The 20,348-nt window shown below is 58.2% G+C and overlaps 3 protein-coding genes across 3 annotated transcripts in view; all 3 read right to left on the bottom strand.

The window, feature by feature from the left end:
* Positions 1-691, bottom strand: part of HOGA1 (4-hydroxy-2-oxoglutarate aldolase 1) — a 28,627-nt gene extending 27,936 nt beyond the window's left edge. Inside the window, exon 1 of the mRNA XM_056120384.1 lies at positions 174-691. Within this exon, the coding sequence (XP_055976359.1) occupies positions 174-384 (211 nt within the window). The 5' untranslated portion in view covers positions 385-691. The remainder of the gene's footprint in view (positions 1-173) is intronic.
* An 851-nt stretch (positions 692-1,542) lies between these two features.
* On the bottom strand, positions 1,543-9,128 carry ANKRD2 (ankyrin repeat domain 2). The gene is made up of 9 exons (XM_056120386.1): positions 8,966-9,128; positions 7,004-7,105; positions 5,427-5,582; positions 5,080-5,187; positions 4,553-4,651; positions 4,110-4,208; positions 2,603-2,701; positions 2,414-2,512; positions 1,543-1,700 (listed from the first exon to the last, which is right to left on the bottom strand). The coding sequence occupies exons 1-9, from the start codon at positions 9,038-9,040 to the stop codon at positions 1,551-1,553; spliced, it is 987 nt and encodes a 328-aa protein (XP_055976361.1). The 5' UTR covers positions 9,041-9,128; the 3' UTR covers positions 1,543-1,550.
* Positions 9,129-11,171: 2,043 nt separating this feature from the next.
* Positions 11,172-20,348, bottom strand: part of UBTD1 (ubiquitin domain containing 1) — a 56,936-nt gene continuing 47,759 nt past the window's right edge. The window contains exons 2-3 of the mRNA XM_056120385.1: positions 13,525-13,752; positions 11,172-12,123 (exon numbers count right to left, since the gene is read on the bottom strand). Of these exons, the coding sequence (XP_055976360.1) occupies positions 11,738-12,123; positions 13,525-13,752 (614 nt within the window). The 3' untranslated portion in view covers positions 11,172-11,737. The remainder of the gene's footprint in view (positions 12,124-13,524; positions 13,753-20,348) is intronic.

Genomic DNA, 20,348 nt, shown 5'->3' with positions numbered 1-20,348 from the left:
TAAGCCCTGAGCACTGCCAGGTGTAGCCCCAAAACCAACCAAACACATTGATCCCCAAAGCTCCGACTGTCCGCGAGCAGCTTCTGAGAGCCTGTGTCCCTTCCTGAGGTTTCTAGGAAGCTGAGGAGTGTGTGTATGTGGGGGGGTGTCTCTGGCACCCCAACTCCACTTACCTCGTAGGGGTAAGGTGCTGAGTTTGCGCACATTGTCCTCCAGCTTCCCATAGTCCACCTCTGCAGTGGCCGTGAACGGGGTGGTCACGGGCGGGTAGATGCCGGCAACGTCCACCTTCTTCCCCTCTCCCGAGGTCCTGCCCCCCACTTTCCTGGACAAGCCCCTGCTCAGCCCAGGCCACAGGGCGGCGCAGATTCGGGGCGCCAGCATCTCTGGAGGCGGCGGGGGTCCAGCTGGTCTCTGCCCCCAAGGGAGGTGAGTTTGGACCCCTTCCTACCCTGGTTAATGATCAACGTGTCGAGTTAAAAATTGGTTGCCCCCCAGCTTGTGGGCGCTGGGTCAGAGGTGGGCGGGGTGTCCCCCAGGGTCAGAGGCCAGGGAGCCAGGCCTGGGGGTGCGGGAGTCTTCCCTCCCGTTGGGGGGCGGCTGAGAAATACCACCACCAGGGCCTCCCAGAGGGAAGTTGGCCTCTGGGGTCCCCACACCCAAGCAGAGCTGCAGGGGAGCCCTCCCGTCTCCCCGCCTCCAGTTCCCCGCCGCAGCCACCGGGAGCTTCCGGCCCGCGCCTGCCCGCCTCTGGGCCGGGCTGATGATGGGCTGAGCCCGCCCTGCCCAGTGGGAGGAGCCACGGTCCGGGCGAGAAGCGGCTGCCGACTCCTGCCCGGCTGCCCGCTGACACGCCTGGGCTGGGCCCCCGGGGCTGCGCGCTGCAGCCCAGACTGGAGGTCTAGGAGGAAGGGTGGCAGGGGAGAAAGCTCAACAAGAAAGCAGCAGGTGGACACAGGCAGCTGGGCAGCTGCTGGAGCGATGGTCCAGCGGGTAGGGATGCCTGTCTTGCTTTGCATTGCTTGTGGCTGACCTGGGTTCGATCCCCAGGAACCCCCCCTCCCCTGCCCCAGCTGTGGTTTTTCGAGCAACTCTAGGAGTAACTCCTGGGCATCGCCGGGGGTGGTCCCCAAATCAAATACATGGGACCAGAGCGAGCCTACAGTGGGTAGGGCATTTGCCTTGCAACTGCTGATGGGGTGTGATCTCTAGCGGCCCCACATGGTCTCCCAAGCCAGGAGTGATTCCTGAGTGCAGAGCACCCCTGAGCATTGCTTGGGTGTTGCCCAAAGAACAAACCAAACAAGACAAATAATAATAATAATAATAAGAAGAAGAAGAAGAAGAAGAAGGAGCAAGCTGAAAAACCCTAGGGGGTACAGTCAGATGAAATAAAACACAGACACACACACATCACAAATAGCAAAAATGATTTATTTTGTGTTGCAGTAGCATGTGGGCTCTTCCAGATCAAAACGCAGAGAGGAACAGCTGGGTGCTGGCTCTGTGCTCATGCTGACCACCCTCTCTGGCTGAGCAGGGCCGGGCATTTACTGGGCTGGCGCAGGCTGGGGGGTCTCCCGCCCACTCTCCGCAGGCCTCTCCAGCCCGTTCTGCTCTGAATCGAGCTCAGGGTGCTCCAGAGCTTGGAGGGCATCAGCTTGCCACAGCTGCACCAGGTCCGTGGGGGTCTTTCCTGCCTGCAGGAACCCAGAGTAGGGGCCTGTCAGTGCTCTGAAGTCTGTATGAGGCAGGGGGGTGGGGGGCTCCTCCACACTGAGGTTCCCGGGCTGGGCCATGCCAGTGCCTGGGGGTCCGCGTGCAGGCCTGTTGGCTTGAAGCACTACGGCACCTTAGGGTGCCGCTTAGATTCCTCCAAGGCACAGGGCAGCAGCCCCACAACAGAGGATTCTCTGGCCCCCAAAAGCATTGGGGCCACAGTGTGAGACCCTCAACTACCCCGCTCCCAAATCTTCCTGGCCTTCCCATCACCCCCTTCACTTTTCTAGGGGCTGGGGCACCCTTCCCATTCCTCTTTTTGTATGTGTGTGTGTGGTTGCTCTGGACCCCTAAGGAAGTTTGCATGAGGGACATGGACTCCGAAGAGAACCCGAGGACCACTAGGACCAAAGTAGAATGTCAGGGTTGGCGGTGCCATCAACTTCCAGGGCCCCTACTTGTGTCCTCCAGAATTGAGGCCTGCCTGGGTCAGAACGTTAGAAGCCCCTGTGGTCTGTTTGGGGGAGATTTAGGAAGTGCCCCTCATAGGCTGTTTCTCTGCACTGGTGCTCTGGACTGAGGCTGGCCAGCGAGCTGGGGAGATGAGAGGCTGCACACACTGGCGTTGCTCGGGGGCAGGCTGGTCTCACCACCCCCTGCTTCCCGCATGTCCAGGGGGGCAGGAAGAACTCACCAGGTTCTTGGTGGCCATGTCAGCCCCATGCAGGAGTAGCAGTTTAATGATCTTGTAGCGGTTGAGCCTCACGGCGTCGTGCAGGGCGCTGTCCCCTTCCTAGACCCCCGGGTGACAATTAGCACAAGGGCCTGTGGGAATCCTTGGGGGGGCGGGGTAGGGTGGCCGCAGCGCACACAGGGCACTCACCCTGTCCTTGGCGTTGATGTCCAGGCCCAGGGACAGGAAGTGCTCCACGATCTCTACGTGCCCTGTCCGAACTGCCACGTGCAGCGGGGTGCTCAGAAGCTGGGTGGGGAGGGAGAGACTCTGGGGCCTCTGGGTGGGCTTTTGCCCTGACTCTCATACTAGTGTCTGACCTGAACCCCTGAGGGAGGCAGTGCTACCGTCATCCTGATCCTATCCTGTGGCCCAACACTTTCTGTTGAAGATTTTTTAAAAAATTGTTTATTGTCGTTTAGGTGACATGCTTACAACTAGGGCTGAAGCAATAGCACAGCGGTAGGGCGTTTGCCTTGCGCACGGCCAGCCCGGCCGAGCCGGGTTTGATTCCTCCGCTCCTCTCGGAGAGCCTGGCAAGCTACCGAGGGTATCTCGCCCGCATGGCAAAGCCTGGCAAGCTGCCCGTGACGCATTCGATATGCCAGACACAGTAACAACAAGTCTCACAACGACACGTTACTGCGCCCGCTCAAGCAAATCAATGAATAATGGGAGGACAGTGCAGTGCCACAGTGCTGACAACTACAATGGCACTCAGGACTGTGATCTTGCACCTTCACCACCACCACCAGGGGCCTCAGACCACCACTGTCCTGAAGTTTTATTCCTGCAGTGTGGGCACACCTTCCCCTGGCCAGAGTGCCTGGATCCCTCCCCCACTGTCCAAGGCCCTTCCCTCCCATTCCTCCAGCACCCTCAGATCTCCAGTGGTCTAACTCTAAAGTGTTACAGGACACCTCCTCTGGGAAGCTTTCTCCGCGGCCCTCTTTACTTAGTTACAAGCTACTCTGCTCTCATTTTTTATTTATTTGGGTGTGGGGGTGCCTCAGTGGTGCTTCTCAGGTTGCTCTCGTCTCTTGTCTGGGGCTCACACCTGGTGGTATTCGGAACCATGTGTTGCAGGCGTCCAACCTGAGTCAGTCACATGCAAGGCAGCACCTTGACTCCTGTATAACGCCCCCCACCGTCCTCTCGTCTTTTTAATAATCTTTAACAGCAATAACCACGCAGAGCGTGGCAAAAGCTTACTCAATACTCGCCTTCTGTTGGATGAAAACTTTTTTATATTTTCCCCATTTAACTTTCTACAGGGCATTTTCACAGATGGCAACCCAAAGCGTAGTGCTTGTTTCTTGTCTAAGGCCACACCAAAGGAACGAATAGAGAAATAGCAAGTGAATAAATGAGAGCCTGGCGGCTGGAGGAACAAAAGCGCGTGATAGATCACACAGATGGACAAACGTTGGGGTGCTTCCAGAGTCCCCCCAATAATGGTTCTTTTCTCCCTGGCGTTTTTTCCTACTCCTCTCTGCCCCAAGAGAGCGGTCTCCAGAACCTGCCATTGCTATGGGGGCCCCCCTCGTCCTCACAGCAACTTGAGCAGCTCCTTGGCAAGTTCCTCACCTTCCTGCGCATTTCTGCCCCCGTCCCATGGTTCGCCGGACCCTACCCTGAGGATTACTTGTGGCCTCACCTTATCCCGCAGGTTGGTGTCTGCCCCTCGGCTTTGCAAGAGTTTCACCACATCCAGGTGCCCCCCACGGCAGGCCCAGTGCATGGCTGTGCAGTCCAGCTAGAGGGGAAGGCGGGCCGTTGCAGAGCACCAGGGAAGGAGGTGCTGGGGGGTGAGGGGGACGGACCCCAGGCTGGAATTCAAGAACAAATCCAGAGGAACAGGGCAGGAATGCCCCGTGGAGTGCACAAGGCAGAGCAAGAGCACCTCTGGGTCCCAGCAAGTCCAACCCCGACTTACAGAGGGGGCTCAGGGAGGAGCTGGGGTCCGCCTACGGCCCTACAACCCACTAGACGTGGGGCTTGACCCCCGAGGCAAACTCCTGTGGCCCAGGTTTGCAGGGAAAGGAGGTTGGTTCTGGACGCACCTCCAGCCTCCCACCTAGTCCTGGCCCTCTTGCTCACCCGATCCTGGAAGTCCACAGTGGCCCCACTCTCCAGAAGCTTCTCTAGGATGTCCACGTGGCCCTCCAGGGAAGCTCGATGTAGGGCTGTCCTGCGGAACTGTTCCCAGAGACGCTATCAGAGCTGGACCTTCCATGCGAAGAGCCACCAGGGCGGAGAGCCAGGCTGCCCCCCAGCTGGACGCTGAGCCCTGGGCAGGGTTCCCGGGTTCTCTGCCTACGGCTCCCCCGTGCTCTGCCCAGACCTGTCTCTGAGCCCTCTGATCTCAGTGCCAACCAAGCACACGAGGCTGGCTCTGCCACAATTGCCTTTATACTGTTTTATCTGGGGTCCATCCTCAATAGTGCATGGGGGCTACTCCCAGCTCAGTGCTTAGGGAACCATGGGGCATTCGTGCCTTCATATGTCGAAAACAGCCGAATAATTTCTCTAAATCCCTGCAGGAGAAGAGGGGGTCCCATATCCCACAGGTGTTCAGAAGGCAGGTAGGGCGGCACTCAGAGGGCACAGGCCAGAAGGCGTCTCACCTGGTCACAGGTGTCCGCGGACCCCCCGTCAGCCAGGAACTTTTCAATGACCTTCATGTTCCCCTCCACCGCCGCCTTTAGGAACGTCTCATCATCCACGGGGCCCGTCTGGAGAACACAGGGGTCTGCAGGGGGGCTCCAGGGTCTTCCTGCACTCCCTCACTCAGTCCCCTACACCTCCTCCCAAGACTCTCTCCGGGTCCTCGGGCTCTGAGGTCCTAGGGTCTCACCTGCACCCCCATGTCCCCCCGACCCTTCTCCCAGGACCTCACCAGCTCCTGAAGCTCCAGGGTTCTAGGGTCTCACCTGCGCTCTGACATCCCCCCATGTTCTCCCAGGACCCTTACCAGTTCCTCGGGCTCTGGGGCCGGCTCCGGGGCGTTCAGGGCCTCCCGCTTCTTCTGCTTCCGCTTCTTGCGCAGCTCGATGAGGTTCTGGATGCCCCCCACGTCGATGATCTCCCGCCGCAGATCCAGGGACGTCTTGCGCACGCGTTCTTGGCCCTTTGTGGGGAGGGCCCATCAATCCGCTCACAATGGACGGAGTTGGGGGGCCTCGGGGACCCTCCAGGCTAAGCTGGAGAGGAAGGCTTTCTCGAGAGAGTCCAGTGTAGTTCCTGTGAACTAGGTGGCCAGGAGACCCAGAGCAGGGGCCAGGGAGGCGTCAGGTGTCTGGTCAGGGCCTCAGTGTCAATGGGTCACATAAGAGGGAAAACTGGGACAGGCCTCAGCCCGGGGCTTCTGAAGAGCATCCAAATGCTCAGCTCCCCACACATGGGGGTCAGCCACAGAAGCCATGCGTGTCCGGCCTGGTGTTCCAATGGGAAAGTGACAAGCGCCCCAGAGGGGCCTCTGCTCGGGGTCTGCTCTGGCTACTCAGACACTCGGGCCCAGAGTCCCCAGCCTTCCAGCCCATGGGGAGTGTTCCTGTGACACTCCCTGTTCTCCAGCCCACCTCTCAGGCTTCACTAACGATCTCCTGGGATTTTGTTCCCTGGGAGACTGGGGCCCTGCAGGTTTGGGTGGGGCTGGGCGGTCTGCTAAGAGTATGTATCTGTGTGTGCATGCATAGATACATGTGTGTATGTGTCTGAACAGATGCACATCTGTTGTCTATGTAGGGGTGTATATGGATATGCGTCTGTGCGTTAGTCTGTGTGCCTGTCTGTCTGTATGTACATGAGTTTATATGTATGTATATATGTGCCTGTGTGTAAGTGTGTGCTTGTCTGTGTGTGTGTGTGCCTGTGTCTCTGTGTCTATATTGTGTTCCCGTATGTGTATACATGTGTTTCTGTGTGTCTGTATGTGCCTGATCATGTGTATGTATGTGTATATGTATGCCTGTGTGTCTGTAAGCATGTGTGTATATGTGTGTGTCGTTATTTATGTGTCTGTGTGTGCCTGTGTATGTGTAGGTTTGTGTAGATGTGTGTGTCTCTAAGTGCATTTCTGTGTCTCTATGTCTGTGTCTGTATATGTGTCTCTGTGTGTCTCTGTGTATGTCTATTCCTGTATATGTATGTGCATATGTGTGTGCCTAGGTGTAAGTGCATTTCTCTGTGTCTGTGTGTATCTGTGTCTGTGTATATGTGTGTGCCTCTGTGTCTGTAAGTGTGTGTGCCTTTGTTTGTATGTGTGGGCCTATGTGTCTATGTCTGTAAGCACATATGTGTATCTCTGTGTGTGTGTATTATGTGCCTATGTATGTGTGTGTTTGTGTGTGTCTATGTGTTTTTTTTAAATTTTATTGAATCACCGTGAGATAGTTACAAGCTTTCATGTTTGGGTTACAATCACACAATGATCAAACACCCAGCCCTCCACCAGTGAACATTCCCCACCACCAAGTGTCTATGTGTTTGTAAGTTGTGCATGTGTCTGTGTGCCTGCCTGGCTCGCGTCCTGCGCAGGCGCGGACATACCTTCACTTGCTGTAAGGCCCGGTTCTGAGCCCCGAGGCGCTTCTCATCCTCCAGCACCAGCATGTCCATTGCCATCTTCTGGGGGGGCGCTCCCTGGAGTTTCTGGTGAATTAAGACATGCCGGAGATTGCCCACAGGATATGGGGAGGCAGGTAGCCCCCCGCCATTCCAAGGACACCTGCCAGGTGTGTGACCTCAGGACCCTTATCCTGGCTGGTTCTGGGGTCCCCCCCACCTCAGCTTGCCCCCAGGCTGGCTCAGACACTTGTCCCCTTGCTGCCAAGGGTCTATAGCAAAGCAAAGTGAAGGGCACCTGAAGGGACCTCTTACAGAATTGTTTGGCTCCCATGGAGTGCTCAGAAGGCTAAGGAGCTGTTCCCAGGGTTCCCAGCCTGCTGGCCTGAGGATGTGGGATACCCAGGCACCCTGCAGTCTCCAGGGGCCTCTGGGGCTGCGCCTAGTGGCACTCAGGGACCACGTGGTGCTGGGGACCAAAGCAGGGTCAGCCACACGCACCTTAACCCCTGGACTCTGGCCTGCAGGGAAACTTGTTTTGTTCTATTTGGGGGCTACTCTCGGCGGTGTTCAGGGCGTACTCCTGGCTCTGCGCTCGGAATCATTCCTGATGGGCTTGGGGATCAAACTTGGGTCAGCTGTGGGCAAGGCAAGTGCTAAGCCCACAGCACTAACTCTCTGGCTACTGGAGTGACTTTTTACGCCATGAATTACATTTACTTTTTCAAGCACTGAGGCTCCTCTGACCCTTCTGTTCCTCTTCTGATATTGAACTACACCGAGGGGAGGGTGGCTGGAGAGATAGTACGGTAGGTCGGTATGGTGTTGGGATCCCCTGCACCCAGTATGGTCCCAGAACCCTGCCAGGAGTGGTCCTTGAGCACTGCCTGGTGGGAAGGCAGGCTGAGGGTCCTGGCTGCCAGGTGCTGGCTGCTCTATGTGCCAGGTGAAAGGAGGTGCCCGCAGTGTCCCCTTGCAGGGTCCCTGATCCAGGGCAGCATGACTCACCTGGCGGCTCTGCCAGCACATGCCGGGGCGGGGGGGGGGGGGGGGGAATACATTCCTGTCAGTGTTCAGCTTTTCTGCCCTCCCAGTCCCCCTCGGCCCCGTTGCCCACGCATGAGGGTCTCCCTCTCCACTGGGGCCCACATTTCCCCCAATAAGGAGCCATCCTCGGGGCTGGTGGAGCTGCCTGTCCCCCTGGCTGGCAGCGCCCAGTGCATTTCCTGTGCCTCTGGTTGGTACCCGCCACCCGTCCTTTCTCCCGAAATTCACAGTCCTGTAAATTCGGAGTGGGAGCACTCCCAGCCCCTCTGTGCCCTCTCCCCCTGGCGTCACTCCACTGACGGGCACTGGCTGGCACGGGAAAGGAGGTATACGAGGGGGTGGCCTCGCTGAGCAATGTAAGGAAAATGGAGGGTGGGTGGGGTGGGCCTGCATCCTTATACCCTCTCCGTTTATTTTATTTATTTTTTGCTTTTTGGGTCACACCCGGCAATGCACAGGGGTTACTCCTGGCTCTGCACTCAGGAGTCACTCCTGGCGGTGCTCAGGGGACCACATGGGATGCTGGGAATCGAACCCGGGTCGGCCGCATGCAAGGCAAACGCTCTACCTGCTGTGCTATGGCTCCAGCCCCTCTATACTTTCTCCTTTATCCCAGCAGAACGGGAAGGGCCCGTCACACCCTCCTCCCTCCAAAGAGCGTGGCCGGCAGGCGGGACGCTTGCTCCTCTCTTCCAGGGGGTCCCCCTGCTGCCCTGCAGGAGGGTCTCTGCTCCTTGCCTGCGGCTGGGGGCTCTCGGGCATTCACGCCTTCCAGGCAGGGCCACTGTCCGGCTGGGCCAGCCCGGTCCTTGGGGCTGAAGCCTCGCCCTGGGACAGGGTTGGGGTCCGCTGGGTTTCCCCAGAGCCCCCGCCCCGCGTGCCCCGCAATCCGGCCCTTACCTCCTTCTCCGCCTCCTGCGCCAGGCGCTGCTCGATGAGCGCCGTGGCCGCCTGCACGGCCTCGGGGGTGGCCATGGCGCTGCCGGGCGCTGCTGCGGGGCCGCGGGGCCGCGGGGCCTTTATAGACCCGGGCGGCCACCCCCGCGCTGCCGGGCGCCTTTGCCATGAGCTCACGCGCCCGATTCTCCCGTCCCCTTCACCCCGGCGCGCCCAGGGAACCCGGGCCCGGCGCTGCCCCCTGCTGGACGGTGCCACCCGCGCGGCGCGGGCGGCCCCACAGCGCCCCCTAGTGCGGCCTCGGGGCGGGAGCACCACCGCGCAGCCGGCCAGGTCCGGGTGCCCTTCACGCCCCAGGGCCTCCCTCACCCCCTCTTACAAGTTCCCCCAGGGTTTGTCTCACCACCTCTCAGGGTCCCCCCAGGTCTCCCTCATCCCTTCTCGGGGTCCTCCTAGGATCTCCTTCACCCTCTCAGAGACCCCCAAGGTCTCCCTCAGCCCTCAGGGTCCCTCCAAGGGTCCTCCTCACCCTCTCAAGGTTCCCCAGGGTCTCTCTCACCCCTTCTCAGGGTCCCCCCAGGGCCTCCCTCATCCCCTCTCAGGGTCCCCCAGGGTCTCTCTCATCCCCTCAGGGTTCCCCCCAAGGGTCTCTCATCCCCTCAGGGTCCCCCCAGGGCCTCTCTCATCCCCTCAGGGTCCCCCCAGGGCCTCTCTCATCCCCTCAGGGTTCCCCCAAGGGTCTCTATTATCCCCTCAGGGTTCCCCCAAGGGTCTCTCATCCCCTCAGGGACCCCCAGGGTCTCTCTCATCCCCTCAGGGTCCCCCCAGGGCCTCTCTCATCCCCTCAGGGTCCCCCCAGGGTCTCTCTCACCCCTTCTCAGGGTCCCCCCAGGGCCTCCCTCATCCCCTCTCAGGGTCCCCCAAGGGTCTCTCATCCCCTCAGGGACCCCCAGGGCCTCTCTCATCCCTTCAGGGTCCCCCCAGAGTCTCTCTCATCTCCTCAGGGTCCCCCCAGGGTCTCATCCCCTCTCAGAGTCCCCTCACGGTCTTCCTCACTCTCTTTCACGGTCCCCCTCAGGTCTCTCATCTTCTCTCAGGGTCCCCCAGGGTCTCTCTCATTCTCTCTCAGGATCCCGCCAGGGTCTCCCTCACCTCTCAGGGTCCTCCCAGTGATTCTTGTACCATCTCTCAGGTCCTCCCAGGGTCTCCCTTATTTCTCTCAGGGTCCCCCCAGGGTCTCCTTCAACCCCTCTCAGAGTCCCCTCAGCATCTCTCTCACCCCCTTAGGGGTGCCCTCGTCCTTTGACTCAGTTGACATGGATATTGAGTCCCAGTTGCCTATCAGGGTTTCCCTTCAAGTAATTGACCCTTTTTCTTCTCTGGTGCCCTGTGGCAAGTGGACACCTGCTCCAACACATGTTTGTCAGGGTTTTGCTTTAATGTTCCCTGGGATAGTGTCCCCCCAGGATCTCCTTACTGCGTGGAGCCCCCCACCCCCAACTTGGACGCAGCCCCCTCCCAGCTCAGCAGGCTGAAGCCATTCCTCCTGCGAGGCCAGCACACCCACACGCCTTCCAGAGACTCTCCTGCTGGAAATGCTTCCGTGATGACGGAGCTCACAGAACTGCTGGCTCTGTGTGCCCAGGGAGGTGCTCCTTTGAGGGGCCCGCACACGTGCACACCAGGCTCACATTCTTTATGTGCTGCCATGCTGCCATGGGGCCACACCCCTTTAGTTGTGGGGCTCAAGTGCATCTGGGTGTGGCCAGAAATTGCCTGTGGCATGGGATGGCGGCAGAGCTGCAGGATCATCCTGATGCATGTGGTGGCACCAGGGATTCCACTTGCAGCCTCTCGCCGGCTCAGGGGCCTTCTAAGCTGCCAAGCTATTCCCTAGGGCTCCGGGCCTGCACACGCTGCACACTTTCACATGGGTGGTGCCCTTGAATGCCCCCAGCTGTTGGAGTAGTCGGCTCCTTTGCAGATGAGCAGGGTCAGGGTGACTTTTCTGAGGGCCCATGAGAACGTGGCCTTGAGCAACAGCAATTAGAGGCTTGTTCCACTTCCTCTCTGGGGGAGGCCAGGCCGCCCCCTCCCAACAAGAACTGGCTCAGGGACCCCCACCGAGCTGCAGGAGAACCCAAAGTCAAAGTCAAGCAGAGAGAGGGGGAAGGAGCAAAAGGCTTTATTGATAAATATGAAGGTATGCTTGTATGCAGGGACCTGCCGGGAGGCCATTGCTGGGGTCACAGTCACGAGATGGCCCCGGCAGACCCCTGCCACATCGGCCGCCCCTCTGGCCACCTGCCTCCCTTCTGCCAATTGTGCTGGGGGCAGGAAGAGGCAGAGCGCAGCCCTGGGCCGCTGGTTCCTGGGGCCTGTGGCAGTCCCCTGCCCTCTGAGGGACTGGCACCGGGCCCAGGAATGGGCTGCCCAAGGCCGAGGCAGGGGGGCGGGGGAGGGAGACAGCAGCTGCTTCAGACCCTGAGCAGAAAACCGGAGTGATCTGGGCAGCAGCACCAGCCTCGGGGCGGCCCTCGTGGCTCGAACCCGCCGCCTTGGGGGAAGGTGGGAGGCGAGGGAGGGCCCCGGCCGATGTCGCTCTCACAAGGTTGGCGAGGCCTGTGTGTGGCAGCACTGCTTCCGGGGTGCTAGGGGGGGCATCGGGGAGGGCCCCTCGCCCAGCAGCCACTGGGCAGGCAGGGAGGAGCCCCTGGAGGGCAGCGGTGGGCCGGGGGAGGCCCAGTGCCCCTCGTCCCAGGGTCCTCAGGCTCCTCAGTCCTGGGGCGGTGGGGGCTGGTTGATGATGACCTGGATGACAAAGTCTTTCTGGATCTTGGTTTCCTGGAGCCGAGTGCGGTCTGTGAGGAGCTTGCCGGAGAAGAACCACCGCTGCCAGGATGGCTCGATGCCCTCCTGCGTGTGCAGCTGCCGCTTGAGCTGGCCCACCGTGTCGGGCAGGCTGGCGCTGAGCCTCACGTCCTTGCCCGTGGAGAGCCGCACCTTGAGCGGGAACTCACGGCGCACGCTGGGCGCGGGCTCGGGGGGCTCCAGGCTCTCCTCCTCGGCACGCTCCAGCAGCAGGTTCACGGGCGGCGACAGGCAGTAGATGGGCAGCTGGTAGCGGTTGCCCAGCTCGTCGTAGCACTCGCAGAGGGTGCCTGCAGGAAAGGCAGGGTGTTCAGGGACCCGCTGCCACGGACTCACCCATGCTGCCCAGACGCTCTGCTCTTGCACACCTGACTCCCAGCATCGCTGGGTTGGGTTTGGTTTGGTTTTGGGGGGGGGGGTCACACCCAGCGATGCTCAGGACTTACTCTTGGCTCTGGGTATCGCACCTGGCAGTGCTTGGGGGACCCTATGGGGTGTCGGGGATTGAACACGGGTCAGCTGCAGGCAAGGCCAGCACTCTACCCGCTGTCCTATTGCTCTGGCCCTGACACCAGTGTTTGGAGGTCAGGGTTGATGAAGAAATCAAGGTTTAGTGAGACCACAGAGGTGGGTCCCCCAGCCAACACGCTCAGTGCCCTTACAAGAGAGCTCGCCCACTGACCACCCACTCAGGGAACAGCACGGGACAGGCCACAAACAAGCCAAGGACAGAGCTCTCGCCACAAACCCTTACTCCAGCTGGCATCCTGACCTGGAGCTCCCCAGCTTCCAAGGGTGAGCGACAAGCTTCTACCATCACACCTGGGGTTCCTCACTACAGTGGCCCGAGCAGACCAACCGCCTATTAGGCTACTCCACAACAAGTGTCTCCAGGCCAGTGGAGGGGCGCTCAGGGCCAGCCTGTGGGGGCTGGCCAGTGTCATCATGCTCCTGGTCCATTCAGCCATGGAAAATCACTTGACTCTGCCAGTCTGTTCAGCAACTCTTCCCTGGGCATAGACTTGGGCAGCTGACAGGAGCCCAAGGAGGAGACAGAGGGCACTGGCCCTGCCCTCCCTTGAGGGTTGCGACCCCAGGGCCCCATTGTACAGTGCACTACATGTGGAACTGGATTCATTCACTGTGTCTGCAGCCCCGAAGTCCTGGACTGGAGTAAACAGGGTCTTTGTGCCTGTCTTGCTGGATCCTAACAACCATTTGTTGGGGTGGGGGTGGGGGGTCCCAGCCACTCTCATCAGCCAATGGTCAGTGAAGCAGACTGCTTCCTCAGTTTCAGGCCGCAGAGCTCGGAAGCAGAAATCCTCCCGCTGAACTCAGGCCTGTGTCAGACTCTCGGTTTGACACAGTCCCGGGGGCTGCTCTGCGCATGGGTGCGATGCAGTGGAGGCCTCCATCAGGCGTCCGCACACAGGAACCCCTCCTAGCAGCCCAGCGTCCAGGTCTCTGGGGTGCCCGCGTGCCCCCCCCACAGTTCCAGGCTTGCTCCCGTCACATTGCGCGGACCCTCCTGGTACTCTTCTCTGTCTTTGGCAGCCAGGCTGATGTATTTTCCACATGTCCCCACTCCTGGACTCTGCCCCAGAGGGCTGCCTGCCTGATCTGGTCCCACATCCTGCAGGCCCCTGGCTCTCCCTGCAGCGACACTCCCAAGCCCTCAGCCCCTGGCTCACCATGAGGCAGGGTGATGCTGGCACCGTCCAGGATGGCCTGGGCCAGCTCGTGGTCATTGGCCTCGGCGGCATAGGCGGCGGCTTTGAGGGCATCCCAGATCTCCTTGCGGCCCTCGAAGGCGGGCGCCGTGTCCCAGAACTCGTCCCGTTTGCTCCGCAGCTGCCCGTCAGTCATGGGGTAGTCACTCTTCCATTTCAGCCGCTCCTTCTTCAGGGGCTCATTGCGGCCTGGGCAGGACAAAGGGAGAGGGCTCAGTCTCTGGGGCAGCAGCCCGGCCCCTTCCCAGCCCTCCAGCGCCCCGGCCGCCTAGCTCCTGAGCACTGAGCACTCCGGGCCTTTCCCTGGAGTCAGGGAAGGCCACGGAACCGGAGGAGGGGAACGCCACTCAGCAGAGCGTGTGCGGCCTGGGGCCATAGCCGTGGTTCACATCCTAGTTTCACTCCTTCTCAGACTGGAAGGAAGAACATGTTCCGGTGGTGCTCTTATGATTTATGTGGGTTTTGTACTAATCCTGGAGGTGCTTGGGGGCCACCTATGGTGGTACTAGAGGGACCATGTGGTGCCAGGGCCTGGCCCTGGACCTCCCACATACAAGCACATGCTCCAGCCCTTTGAGCTAGCTCTCTGCCTGTTTGGGTTGTGTGTTTCAGGTTTTGAGCTATATACCCAGCTATGCTCAGGGCTTGCTCCTGGCTCTGCACTCAGGGATGATTCCTGGTGGGGCTTGGGGTGGGGGGTATATAGGTACCAGGGATCAAACCTGGTTGGCTGTGTGCACGGTAAGTGCCCTGCCTGCTGTACTATCACTCCAGACACCGCCCCCACCCACTTTTTTTTTTTTTTGTGAAGCAAGATAGTTTTTATTGAACATAACTTGCTAAGAAAAATGTGAGAGGAGAGAAAAAAAAATGTGTTCAGGAGAGAACAAGGGCTCCTCCAGAGTGGGGAAAAGGAAAGATACATAGAGACAGCAAGTGAGACATATGTCCAAGGGAAAACATGGGCTTGAAGAAGGGAGAGAAGGTGCCCAACGATGCCAGTATGTAAGTATCTAACTTTCACGCTTCATCCTGTGGCAGCCCGAGGCAGGAGGGATCTTGCTGGGTCAGCTACGGTGATTCCATTCCTTGCCCCAGGACCCTCAGGAAGTGATGCGACATGAAGGACCCCTTTATCAGAGCGAGCCAGAATTCGCTTAAAAAAATCTAAAAATTCTAGGAACAATGTAGAAGTGGACTAACAGTGACTGCCACTGCTTCTGAGCCAACTTGTGCCAATGGCAGGAGAGACACCTCAGACCCCTTCTGTTCGCTGGCTTCTCGGGACAACACAACAGATGGGGAAACTGAGGCCCAGAGAGTTGGTCATTTGTCCTAGACTGCACAGAAACCCGCTGAAAATGGGACTGTCTAACTGGAAAAGCCACCCTGTGACAGCTGACACACCACCTGCAGGGTGTGTGTGTGGGGGGGGGGGGCTGCTCCCCAGCAACCCACCACGGCAGTAAGCACCGTGGCATGCAGACCTCGCTCCTTCCGGTTTCTGCCGTCCCATCTGTGTCAGCAGCATTGAGGTGCTGTTCTTACATTTATTTTTATATTCCTGTCAGAGACGATTGAAAAACGTTTTTATGCCAATATAAAATTTTCTGCTGATTTCATCCTTGTACACTTTCATGATTAAAAATCATGAGTAGGGGGCCAGAGTGTTAATACAGTGGGGCAGGGCACTTGCCTTGCATGCGGCTGGCCTGGGTCCCAGCATGGCCCCGATCCCCGGCAGGAGTGATCTCTAGGCACAGAACCCAAGCCCTGACGGGGCCGATCCCTGTCAAGCACCACCAGGTGTGGCCTCCACACCCAAAAGAAATGAAAGAAAAGTCATAAGCAATTGAGTCAGGTCATCAGATAATGAGTCCAGAGCATGAGGGGACCCTGCAGGGACTCCCACCTGGGCTGGCCCACCGAATACCGCATAGGCCTTAACGCCCAGAGGGGTCAGCTGAGATTCTGGGAGGGGCCTTCCAGTACCCTGAGCACTGCTTGGGAGGCCCAAAAAACAACACACAAAAATCAGCAGCAATATCTGATTGCTGATTGCAGAGAGATCTGAAGCACTCGACTCAGTGGCAGAGCAGCTGCCCAGCAAAGGTGGGGCTTCAGGTTTGATGGAGCCCCCCGCCTCCCCCCCCCCCCCCCGTGCCCCAAGCCCTCTCCACAAACACACAACCAAAACAAAACAAAAAAGTGCTCAACTCCCACTATAATTTGGGTCCTATTGGGCAGAGGCCCCAGGCTGCCCGCACTGGCTGGGTAGCAGGGAGAGAAGGTGCCCAAGGATGCCAGAATGTAAGTATCTAACTTTCACGCTTCATCCGACTATGTCCTGTGACAGCCCGAGGCAGGAGGGATCTTGTTGGGTCAGCTACAATGATTCCATTCTTTGCTCCAGAACCCTCAGGAAGTGACAAGAAGAGAAGGACCCCCTTATCAGGAGCCCCAAGGGTCCTCCTGGGGGTTACCAACTCACTCACCTAAGCAAAACTCAGACGTTAAGAGTGCTGCTGGGCTAGAGCCAGGAACACAGGACCCAGAATAAAGTGCCCGCCTTGCAGCAGTTCAACCCAGTTCAATCCCTATGCTCCAAGCACCGCCGCCAAGGGCCACTCCACTCCTGAGCCCAGGATTAGCCGCTGAGCACCACCCAGTGTGGCCACAAAAACAGAAAAGTGTTACTGGGGCTAGGCGCGTGAGATGGAGCTCAGGGGCAGAGCTGGCGCTTGCCTTGCACGTATGAGGCCCTGGGTGCCATTTCCTGGCACCATTAAAAAAAACAAAGAACATATTCTGAGGATAGAGGAAAAAATGGAAACCCTCCTTGAAGGAAAACCATGTCAAACCAGGCCAAAGAGAATTCCAAGATAAAGTTCCAAGGAAAATAAATAAGGTCATAGTTTGAAAAAGAAAAAACACCCCACAGTATACATGGGAACGAGGGAATCTGAGCGCCAGCCAACACTGTAGACAGAAGAATCAGGCTCGCGGAGACATTTTCACAGTCTTCAGATGGGGGATTTATCCCACGCAGATTGCAAAACTCCAAGTTTAAAGAGAAGAGGTGGGGGCAGGGAAATAGCTCAGAGGGGTGGAATGCAACACCCCGAGTTCTGTTCCCAACACTGCCCTGTCCCTGAGCACCAGTCGGTGTGACCCCGGTGGGCCCCAGCACCACTGAGACCACGTAGGACCACATCAAGCTGTCCGTGTGTAGTCCTAGGTCAAGGGTCACTGGGAGTGATGTGGAGCTCCTTGAGCACCATGGGAGAGTCCCCTCTCCCAAGAGAAACAAGAGCCTTAAACAAAGATGAGCTGGGAGCCAGAGGTTAGAAAACAGGAGCAGGCAGAAATGAAAAAAAAAAAACACTAGATGTTAGACCATCCATCTGAATTCCAATTTTCGGGTTTTTGTTCTGTTTTGTTTTTAGAGTCACACCCAGTGTTGCTCAGGGATACTTCTCACAGGGTGGTGCCAAGGAACAAATCTGGGTTGGCCGCATGCAAGGCAAGCACCCTGCCTGCTGTACTCTCTGGTCCAGTCCAATGTCTAGTCATCAGAATTTTCAGAAGAACACAACAGAAAGGGAAGGATCACTTAAAGATGTTTAATTTGCTCCAAACTGATTTATAAACCTCAGTGTAATTCCAATAAAATCTGAGACTCCCCCCGCCCCGCCCCACCACCCCCGCCCCATCCACGTAAGTGGATTCTAAGGTTTACAGAGAAGGGGGGCTCAAGGGATGGCTCCGTGGCTAAACTCAACTGCCCTGCAAGCATGAGGTCATGGGTTTGATTCCTAGTGCCACTCACATATGCCGAGCGTGTCCACTGCAGCTCTGCCATCTGGCATCCCACAGGCTGCCGCAGGCTGGAGGTCTCTGGAGTACGGCCAGAGTGCCCGACAGCCAGCATATATGAGCACCATAGTGGCCCCCGCCTCGGGCGCAACCACCAGTATGCACCATGCACTGTGGTTGAGTCCAACCCCTGATGAGTACGTGTGCAAACACCTACAGTGGGTGATCCCCAGCGAGCACATAGTCGAGTGTGTGAGTGGCCCTAGAGGGCACCAGGAAGAAGATGTGAAAGTGCCGGCCAGCATGACCGTGGTGGCAAAGGAAAGGCAGAGGGGATAAAGGCTACGCAGGACCACCAAGAGACTTGAGAGAAGAGGCTGGCGGCCGGTGTGAACTGCCCATCACTGCTGACCACGACACAGGAGACAATGGAGGCCCGGGCTGGGAACACAGACTGGGTGACGAAGTCACACAGACACATGCTGCAGGTGAGAAGGGAAGTTGTGTGTGGCACGTGTGAGGCCAGTGTGAAATAAGAGGACAAAGAAATATGGGTCCTGGCCCCCAGCTCCTGCTCCTCTGTCTCTGCCCCTGTCCCCCCTGCACTGCACTCCCAAACCCAGGTCACAGGCTGAGACAGCGCTGCCTGTCCTGCTGAGGGGGCTTTCTGTGGGTGCGGGGGCTTGGTCACCAGGGAGGACCCAGCAGTGACCCTGACTGGGCCTCGGCCCCACCCCTGCTCTCTAGCAAGGGGCTCTGGGGCCATGTTGGTAGTGGACCGTGGGAGGCGGGGAGGGGTGTGAAAGGAAGGACGGTCCCTGCCACACAGCAGGCCCAAGTCAAAGTCCGGCCAGGACAGCTAGCACGGGGACGACACGCAACGGTGAACACACAGGCAGGGTTACCCAGCTGTCTTACTTTCCCCAGGAGCACGGGGTAACCTCATCATGTCGGGAGTCCGTTAGCATGACCCGAGCAGGACCTCTGACCCATCGGGGTTCATGACCACCCTGCAGGCCACCTGTGGGGTGCGGGGCTTCTGCTCTCTAGCCTGCTCTCTAGCTAGCCTCTCTGTCATGGTCAGAGAGGGGAATTCCTGGGACCCGACGTCTATAGTTCACTCATCTCTTTACTCTCCCACCACCCACAGCTCCTAAGGTGGGGTCTAGCCCAGCTGCGACCTGCTGAGGGGTCGGAAAGCTCAGGGTTGCCTCTGAAATGGAAGGGAGAGCGCAGGCCTGGGCTTTGCCTGTCCCCTGCCCTCTCCCGCTGTCTGTCCCCTGCCCTCCCCAGGACGGTTTGGCTCTGGGTTGCTGAGCTTGCTGTGCCTGACACTGTGACCTGCAGGGTGGCCTTTCCAAGCCATTCTCTGGGGGCCTTTAGAGCTTGCTGCCCCCCCACACACACATTCATTCTCTCTCTCTCTCCCCCCTCCCTCCCTCTCTCCCCCTCTTCCCTGCCATGCAGGGATGACACCACAGCAGTGACTCTCTCCAGGTGGCGTGCACAGGCATCTGAGTACCAGTTCAAAGAAATCTCTCTCTGCAAACTGAAAATATCAGAACGGGGTGGTGGTGGTGCGCAAGGGGAGAGCGCTGATGCCAAGGGATGGGCTGCAGGGAGCTGGGGTGGGGGGAGTCCAAAGGGCTGGCGAGCATGTCTTGCCCCCAAAAGGCACGTGCCTTTACCACCTTTCTCAAAAGGACTCGCAGCAGGAGCACAACCACAGCTGTCATGGCACCTCTGGGCCAGCAGGGGGCAGGCACAGCCCCCCCGGGGTGTGCTGGCTGGAGTCGAATAGCGAGGGAACAACACAGGGTTGTTGGGAAGAGTGCTTGGGAAGAGTTCCCCGCTCTCAGAAATCCAGCAAAACATGTCAGGCCCAAGGCAGACATGTCCAAGAGACAAGTCTGGATCCCTCCTACTGGTGCTTACAATCTCGGGCACAGAAACAGACAAAAACAGGTAAGGAAGCTTTTCATCCAAGGTAAAGGCAAAGCAACAACATTTCATTTTCAATTACTTAAAACAAAACAAAACAAAACAAAACAAAACAAAAAAGGTTTCTGCAGTTCCTTCAATGAAAACAAGCCGGCACCAATGGGGTGCTGCTTTAACGGCCAAGATTCCCAGGTCTGGGGCTGCAGCGCATGGGAGAGCACTTGCCGTGTGTGCGAGGCCCTGGGTGTGAGGCCCTGTGTGTGAGATCCGGCCCGGGGAGGAGAGGGGAGAGACAAGATTCCCAGAATCCACCTCGGATCCACGGGGCCAGAGTGGTGGGCGCCAGGCTGGGGTGTAGTTCTTTCTGGTCAAGGAGTCCTCGCCTGAGTACAAGTAGAAAGGGCAAGTTTGCCGTGCTAAGAGTGCTTTCTTACACACGACACAAATTGCATGATCTTTCTGGAGGGCATGTGGTACAGTAGCAACAACAATCATTTTTTTTTTTCATTTAAACTCTTCTGCTTTCTTGTGCTTCGCTGACTACCCATGCTGTTGTTTCTTTTTTTTGCTTTTCCTTTTTTTTTGTTTTGTTTTTTGGGTCACAGCTGGTCATGCTCAGGGGTTACTCCTGGCTCATGCACTCAGGAATTACTCCTGGAAGTGCTCAGGGGACCATATGGGATGCTGGGAATCGAACCTGGGTCGGCTGCGTGCAAGGCAAATGCTCTACCCGCTGTGCTATTGCTCCAGCCCCCAACTTTTTTTTTTTAAATGTGTGCTGGGCTTGAGACAGAGAGTACCAGGACTGAGCCCTTGCTTCATGTGCAGAACCCCAGTACTGTCTGGTCCCCTGAGCATGCCCAGGAGTGACCGATGAGCACAGAGCAGCTCTTGAGCACTGCTGGGTGTGAGCCCAACACCCCTCCCACCCCTTAAAAAATGTGCATCTCTTTGCCTCTGCTACTAGGTATTCTATGGGCTGGAGTGATAGCACAGCAGGTAGGGCGTTTGCCTTGCACGTAAGCTAC

This window comes from Sorex fumeus, unplaced genomic scaffold (assembly GCF_029834395.1).
Source record: "Sorex fumeus unplaced genomic scaffold, SorFum_2.1 ptg000043l, whole genome shotgun sequence".
Lineage (NCBI taxonomy): Eukaryota > Metazoa > Chordata > Mammalia > Eulipotyphla > Soricidae > Sorex > Sorex fumeus.
The sequence above is the reverse complement of the archived record's forward strand: the minus strand, read 5'-3'. Positions and strand labels throughout refer to the sequence as shown.